Here is an 8963-nt window from a genome sequence, read left to right as displayed (position 1 = left end):
CCCTCCAATTCAACAACACTATTAGCAAACCACCCCTTTCTCTTTTCAAATCCTGAGTTGTCAGCTGTTTGGGCATCCAAATCCCTTCCAGTATCCAGTACCCATCCGTCACACTCGAGATGGGTGCGTGAAGCATCTGTACCATAATTTAACAAGTTTTCTATGTAGGATCTATAGCGGTAATTGTCCGAGGAAGTAATTCGACTTCCATTGAAATATACATGACACTGCTCAAACAATGAATGCAAAAGATTATTAACCACTCCAGGTTGATCTACGTCAGTCGATTTATAATCTGCACCGTTGCTTTTGCACAGCTTTGCTTTAATATTCAAAACGATACCATTCAAATCTCTGTACCGGTCACCGCTATCTTTAATCGCGAATCTTAATTCTGTGGCGTTGTCAATAGATGCAATAGGTCTATAGGGTACGACTGTACATCCTAGCACACTCGATTGCAGACTAGGACGTTGAAATATGTCTAAACAATCTGGAATGTACTCTCTGTCTTCCATGATGTTATCACTTTGACTGCAAACCTTTCAATAAACCTATTGTTAGCAGTTACAACGTATTTATCCAAAATAAGCAATCATGATGTATTTATCCAAATACATCCTTAACACGTTTTCGGAGTTTCCTTGCATAATCATTCTTCTTCTTTTTATTCTTGCGCAAATTTCCACACTGTTTCTTTTTTCGACCACCACCTGCTTGAGTCTTTTTTATTTTAGTACTTTTATATTTTATTCTAGTACGCTTTGGAGCACGCAAACCTGCTCCGGCCATCCTACTTATCTTATCCTCCGCTTTCCTTTTCAAATTCTCTACCGCCTCCATCGATCTTGATTGAAAAGCTTCCTTGATTGGTGTCCCAGCACTGATATCTGATAACACTCTTATACCCGTATCCCTAGCCTCTCTCCCTACAGCCTTGATTCCTCCTGTGACTAATGGCTTTACCACTTTCCATAGTCCTCTGAAAAAATTCCCCAAGCCTCTACCTTTTTGTCTATAATGACTCGATCGATACACAGGACCAATATCCCCACCTCCAACCTGTGTAAAGTATCGCTTATATCGATCTACGTCCGACAACATCCTATCGATAACTGAAACACGATTACTCAGCATGTGTATTTATTGCCTTATAAAATGTAAAACGATTGTTGAAGGGTTTATGCTATCGGTAAATGGATACAGTTCACCCATCTTATTCAACAATTTAATTTCAACAGTGTCAAAGTCCTTTTTATCAAGATGCATATAATACGGCGAGGTGAATATTTGGTGGTTTCCGCGATCGCCCATGACTACACGCAAACACTTCGACATGACATCTCCAACCATTTGCGGTGCTAACACGTCTAGGTAGACAAACACCTGGCTCGTCAGACGCTCAGGTTCCTCGGGTATAACCGCCTCCATTTCTGAACTCTGTTTTCGTTTACGACTCCCATCTGGGGGGATACTGAGTTCCGCAAAGGTCCGCATGAATTGTATGTCAAATTCAGCCCTCGCAAATTCTGTGTTAATATCTACTCTGATCGTACTGAGAAGTTCATCAAGGGTGTATCTAGTAAACGATAGTGGTATTTTAACACCCCCTATATCTATGAACGTATAGGGACATTTTATCGAGGAGCGTTTAATTAATGGTATACTCCCAGACTCGAGAGAGAGTTTATTTTGAAACCAATTGTGTAGCTTGGTAATGTAATACCATTTTTGTTCAGATGGTATTGTTCTATTAATTGTTCTCAGCAAATCTGTTAGACTATACGTTCGAGCTTTCAAACTAATTACTACACCATCTGTTACTTCAACCTCAACGACGGGGCACGGAGGAGCTTCAAGTTTAAGCCTTGTGGAAGGTGGTTTTTCTTCCGGTTCCACTTTGACTTGTGATTCTTCCACAGGTTTATCTTCCGGGGGGTCCACAGGAAGGTCAAATTTGGGAAAATAAATTTCAGCTAAGCCTACTTTCCATGAATCCTCAGTGGCTATGCGCTGGGGTAATTTCACTCGAAAATTTGCTATTGTATTATCGGGGAAATATTTTCCGGAGCTATCGCTCAAAAGAAATAGTAAAAAATCTTCGGTCGTCATAATCTTTTCACGCCGCTGGCTCTGATGCAAGTGTTAAAATTATCACCGTACCCCGTCCATTTAACAAAGTATTCCAGGTTTTTACCCTTCCCTCTTCGTTTTAGAATATTTTCAATTTGATATTCTGTATCCGAACCGACTGATGTCTTGGAGAGTTCTTCAGCGTAAAAAGATCCTTCTATCCGTTCTCCATTCAGATCCTCTAATTTATAGGTTGGAATTGGCGTTCTATTAACTTTCCAAACTTTAAAGATTTTTCGGGAAAAATTTTGTTCGTAACCCTTTTTGAATGGTGTCCTCTCTTTTGATATGCGTTCAAAATCACCGATGGAGAATTTGGGCCGTTTCCGAATGCTCCTCACTAAACGACGCGCGACCTTGAATGCGTTCTTATCATTCACTTTACTCGGAGGTACACCTATACTTGAATGTACACCATCGTTATATCCTTTCAATAGTTTCGGTAGCGCATCAACATAGTTCAAAGTGTTAAAGTAGGTAAAATATTTATACATACGACTCTTGAGCGTGCGATTGAAGCGTTCAACTATTGCAGCCTTGACATCTGGGTTGTTCGTTGTATAATAGTTAATTCCCTTATCACTAAGGAAACGTTTAAACTTCACATTAGAGAATTCACTCCCCTTGTCACTCTGAATTTTGTTAGGTTTTCTGTTGGTTAATATTGTTCGAAAAGCGTTGATCACATTTTCGGCAGTCTTACTTTTGAGGGGGATTGCCCATGCCTATTTGGAAAACAAATCAATCACTGTGAGAAGGTATGCATATCCATTATTGTATTTTTTCAACTTTCGCATATCGTTAAGGTCACACTGCCACGTCTCATCTATATATTCAGGAGTATATCTATTTCTGGGGAACGTCTTGCGTGCTTGTTTATGTAACGTGTAAGTATTCTGTCTTTCTAGCCATTCCCTCACACGTCTTTTGCTTATTTCCCTTCCAACACCATTCCAAAGTCTATCAACAGTGGAATAGCTAGCGGGGTTCACGGGGTCATAATATATAGAACTCAATCTAGCTTCTTCCAACGCGGAGCTCTTTTCACTTTTCTTAGACGGTCTTTGATGGGTGTGATCGGACGCAATTCCTCTTCCTCTTCCAACTTGGCTGTTTTCGCAAAATCGTCCAGAACTCTTTCCATATTTCCCGCTCGTCGTTTTAACATTTTTGTCCATGATTTACCAATCCTACGTTCAGCTTTCAAAAGATTCCTACCGTGTGTTGTCGTCTTGACACTCCCTTTTTTGTTCCCTTCCAAATTTTTCCTATCTTCGTCTACATATGTTATAGAAATGGGGTCATTCATGCTGTTTACAGCTCCTAAATACGAATCTAAAACCCTACGGTAGTGGTGCCATTTTTTCGAATCATCCATTTTCGTACTAAGCACTTTTTGCATTCCCTCGTCTAATCTTGATACATCCCGCCTCAATCGCTGTTTTTTAAGCGTTTGCGGCTCGATAAGGAACATTCTTTTTAAGCTCATCCTATCAGGTTACCAAGGACACTACTCAAAAGAGATCCCAAAAGGACTGGTAAAAAACCTCCCTTCTGTTTCAATAATTGACGCTTTTTCTTGATGGATACGTTAGAACAGCTCAATTTACGAAGAGTTTCTTTATAGGGGGTCAACCTTTTCTTCACTAGTCCACTTATTTTGTGATTCCCATTTATTGTATTTAGACAGCATTCGCAAACAGCTTTTATTCCATCCTCGTTTACAGACTCAATAATTGATTTTCGCAACTTTGGATTGGCAGTTTTTAATAGCCTGATGAGATGTCTGTGCCGCTTCAATCTCTTCATAATTTTTTACATACGTTGGAACAAACACGGAAGTTACTTCTCCCGGAAATATTTGTGTCCTGAAACGCACTCGATCGTCCGTCTCTTGTGAGAGGTCGAGGGCTAAGTAAGTATACGGTTCGGCAGTCACGTCTTTATAAACCCTCAGCAGTTCACTGGGATGCTCCGGATAAACCTGTGCTGCAAGAAACCGAAACTGTGACCTATCTCGTGGATTTTTGAAAACTATTATATATTTAGCGTTGAGGGAAATATTACGAGCCTGAGGACTTTGGTAAAAAACATTTTGAGTAATAAGGATGACGGATATATTTGAATGATGTGAACCACGTGTGAAGAGCTCGCTGACTCCCTTGTTATTACAGTCGTGCATTAAATCGTCTATTACGTAAAGGGTTGATATCTTTCGTGGATTATCAAACTTTGGCACTTCGTATTGAAACTCCACACCTTTCAGCTCCTTATCAGGTTTGCTTTGACGATTGCAACACCATATTGTTTTTTCGATTTTTCCATCAACCATTTCCTTTAAATTCTCTAGAAATCTTATTACGAATGTTGTTTTTCCACAACATGATGGACCAGCACAAATACATGTAAATGGATGCTTCCACAGCAACGTCGGATACATCACTAGTTACAATTAAGAGTGACCCACTGAGTTTATACATTACCTTCCAACTTCGCGACGATGCCTTTTAACTCATCGACTACATTTGATAGAGTTGATTCCTTTGTGCATTGAATTCCGAAGAGTGATAGACTACTTGGACCTGCGTTTCGTAGTGTCTTATTGAATTCACTATATTCATAGTAATTGTCTCCTTTGAAAAAGTATATGAATCCATTCGTATACCTAAAGGCTGAACTGATATTCGCAGGTATGGGTGGGAAATTTGTGCTCAAATATTTAAACTCCTTTGGCTCGAAGCTACACTCATCCATTTCTACGACGAAAACATCGCTGTAAAACAAATAAGTTCTGCCAGAGTATGTATTTAAAGCCCCTTGAATAATTGCACTACGAGGGAGGCGCACATCTTCTAACCTTTTCGGAAAGCCCTGAATAAGTGCTAAGCTTTCATAATGGAACATGTAAATTCGATGTTGTATGAAAATAACAATTTCACCCGACGGTCTGCGGTATATAGCATCAATTTTTTTAATATCTGATGGGAGAAAAGGAAGCCAATCAGTGATAACTTGAGCTTTTGGCAACTCGTCATTGAAATTAATCAAATCTATCATCCAAAATAGTCTACCACTGAATACATACATGATGTGATCAATTATAAGCAGGTTATCAATTTCCTTAACGGCGCATAAAGAAGTTTCACCCTTCCCTTCTTCACCACCTTCATCCCCCGCCGGCTCTTTCCTTTCACGATTCCTATCATTTTCAGGTTTCCCATACAAGCTTTGTATCGCCAGTATGTCATCCTCCTTTAACGACAATGACGCTTGTCTCTAGAATGTGAAATTCCTAAACTATGTCCAATTTCGTGAAGCAGCACCTTGTATAAATTAGCAAATTCAATCGAGTGATCCTTCTTCAAGTACCAGTTCTCTGCTTGATCGATATGTATCTCTAATGGGTGGCTCTCAACGGTTGGTAATTCAGCGTGGGCCAAGATTTTACCATGTCCGTCTAAAGGAAAAGGGCATATACCCCTCTTAGCATAATACCTATGCTTATCCATGGCATTCACTATTGTTATATCAGGTCTAACAGTGTCGTGTCTGAATATTAAATTAGTCACTTCACCCCACGCATCGAAAGCCGCTTCTGCCAACTTCACGTGTGCTGCAGTAGCCAATGGGTAATGCCAAGTAATGTCATTCTTACCCCACTTGTGGTGTGAAACAGTGAAGCTAATGTCATCCTCAACGCCACAGCGGGGAGCTTTTGTCAAATTCAATGTCTCCTCATTCACTAGCCCATTTGCTGTCAAATTGTAATATTCCTGGAATAGCTTGAGAGATTTCTCAAAGCTCTCCTCTGATATATTTCGTATTTCGTTTTCACTTACGTCCAGGTAGCCATATTGTTGTAAATATTCTGCGACGCACATGTCTATATCACCCCTAATTGGATAATATAAAGTCGTCAAAATTAACGCGAGAGTCCACATTGTGACCTTTACAGGAGCTAACTCTCAAATAAGTTCCTTTTCTTTCCTTCATGTAAATTTAAAGAGATTACTACTCTAATCAAATCAATCACCATCAAATGCATCATCATAGCTTCTCTTCCTTAAAAGTTTGTCATGACCCCAAGCAATGGTATTCACTCCATCATCACATATGTACCTCTTATCATCATCAGAGCTCAAAGCTGTTTTATTTATTTCAACTGTACACAACTGATGTTTCTGTGATCTAATCAGAGACATCTTTCTGAAGGCTGGAGCATTTTCACGCAAACAAGTAACGTAATCATTGAATGTGATCGATCTATCTACAGTAGCCTTTTTAACTCCCTTGGCCCGTTTTCCCTCATATTGACCCTGCAAACGATAAGAATACAGTTTACTTCTGAGCCCTACAAAATGAGTAATTATCTTACCTCCACATTCATCCTTCATCTTCCCGATCACTTTTTCATTTATTTTCGAATAGCACGGGTGGTATGAGGGGTAATTGGATGTATCGTATAGGGAAATGCTCTTTTGAATATCAGAATAAAAATCCTTAGTTTTCAGCTCTAGAATATAGCTATCTGTATCCATATATAACAATTTTACATCGTTATTATTATAGTTTACTTTAATATGACTATAAAAAAAATCATACATAAGCACTTTCGAAATATCAAGAACTGCCTGTCCTATGTACAATGGTTTATTCATTTTTATACTGCTATACCTTTTATGAACAGCCACTAGATTTTCTGCAAAAATAGTTCTATCGAGAAAAAATGAACTGCAGATTAATTTATCTAATCGTTTTTCTCTATTTACCAATTCTATATCTTTATACTTCCGTACATTCTGTATTGTTTTACCAAAGACACTATTGTTAAATAGTTTGAATAGGTCCCGATCAAACTCGGTCGTTGCAAGTCTCCGTTTCTTTGAATTAATGTCAATATATGGCTTCATCCAAGGGGATTGATCAAATTCAATTATTCTATGTATCTTTTTCAATTTAAGACCTGCTGCTAACGCCTGTTTTAACGATCTGTAATGTATGACGTATCGTTCTTTGTCGTACAGTGTAGTTAATAATTTAGGGTACCTACCATTCGGTGGGATTTTCTTTTCTGCACAAAACGGTAGGTCTGAATGAAAATCATGGAGTTCTTTAGGATATTCTAGATCCACCTCCAATACATATCCCTTGGGAGAATCGTCTGGGATTACGGTGACGTCAAGTGGGTCTACCCATCGAAAACCACCCATGGGAAGGGGGGCTGATAACCCTGCGGCATATAAATTATTAAAATCGACATAAACAATAAATGTTGACTCATGTGAAGGATTAAAATCTTCCATGTACTTATTGTTGGCCTCAGCGTAACGCTTTGTGCACTGACTGATACCTCCCCGTATTCCTTTTTCCATCATTAGAATCATATCATAGTCCGTTAGCAGCTCTAGTGTGACCCCTGTATATTTAAGCATGGCGTCAAAGGAGAGTCCTGGAAGGGTGAAATACCACGCGGGATCGAGTTCATACATCGACATGCATACATCTCTAAAATTCTCAAACACGTCCGCCAGTATCAGTACATCGGTTTTCAAATACAAGTCTGAATAGTCACCCAACGTCTTGCACTCAAATTCGGACCACACAGTTTTAGCGAACGAATAATCATCGTCTGTAATATTACCCTCTGTTAAAGTACTATAAAAGCATTCTTTTGATGGAAGGCTGCTCTCGTTTAATTTTTCCCATGAATCTACATACTCGTATGGAAATACTCCCTTTCGCGTGATTCTCTCAGTTTTTTCTTTAAAAATGTGTGCCGTTTGCTTGAATTTATCCTTAGGAAGAATATCGGCTAATCTAGATAGTGACGTGCTCAAAAATCTAAAACTATCAAGGAACCGATATGAGAAGTTAGAATCTACGTTTTTCGCGAAAGAGATATACTTTTCCTCAGTATTTGGGATACATGTAATTTTCATAGAATCACATCCTAGGTGCGGTACAATGAGGTGTGCGTCATAATTAGACAGATTATGGATGAACACTGGTAAAAATTTTGGATTTTTAAAGTTTACATTACATGCATAGTGAGCAGCCCCCCTGAACTTGCCTGACAAGTGACAATGATCTCTCACTCTATCTTCACCCAGTGAATATCCGCAAATATGACAAATAGTAGCTTTTTCAAAAGCATTAATTTCCTGATCACTCATTTTCAATAGGGGTTTACTGTTTTTGTATACTCCTTGCACAAAAAGTGACATTTCTTTAAGCTTTTCGAGAAATACTTCAACAGCGTTTTTACCCCTATAGAGAATAGGCTCAAAAAATTCACCAGTGCTGCTTGAAACCATAAGCAGACAAAAGGACATAACTTCATGTTGCTGGCGCTTTTGAGTATATGAATGATCATCCTGTGGAAAACAGCTGGAAACCTTTGGTAGAACACATTCAAAGTCCGCATATGCCACGTGAGGAAGTCTGATTTTATGTGAAAAATTTTTGAATTTTAAATAAGCATCATTTCCTTCCGGTAGAATTATTCTAGAGGGGGAATTCAGCTTGCAATCAATTTTATGTCTTTCGAGGGATTCACTCGAAGTGGAATGCTTGAAACAAGCCTTGCATATCTTTACCCCATTGTTATTTTTCGTCAATTGTGAATGTACCAATTTATCAAAATTTTTAATCCAGCAATAATGAGAATTCTCACCCTCAACGATGTATAGAAGATCAAAATGATCATTTAGTTCATCTGCAACAACTTTAATGGGATACACATTATTTTTTTCATCTAATCCGAATACGTTAATGGAAATCTTATTCCTTCTTTCAAATATTGGAATTTTACGAATATCTACTGGATAATC

The 8963-nt window shown here is 38.7% G+C and overlaps 1 protein-coding gene across 1 annotated transcript; it reads right to left on the bottom strand.

The window, feature by feature from the left end:
* Positions 1 to 5387: 5387 nt before the first annotated feature.
* Positions 5388 to 6074, bottom strand: LOC139691458 (matrix metalloproteinase-19-like). The gene has a single exon (XM_071589275.1). The coding sequence runs from the start codon at positions 6072 to 6074 to the stop codon at positions 5388 to 5390; it is 687 nt and encodes a 228-aa protein (XP_071445376.1).
* Positions 6075 to 8963: the final 2889 nt, after the last annotated feature.

This window comes from Hetaerina americana, unplaced genomic scaffold (genome assembly GCF_022747635.1).
Source record: "Hetaerina americana unplaced genomic scaffold, ioHetAmer1.1.p SCAF_357, whole genome shotgun sequence".
Taxonomy (NCBI): Eukaryota; Metazoa; Arthropoda; class Insecta; order Odonata; family Calopterygidae; genus Hetaerina; species Hetaerina americana.
This window is presented reverse-complemented; position numbering and strand designations above follow the sequence as displayed.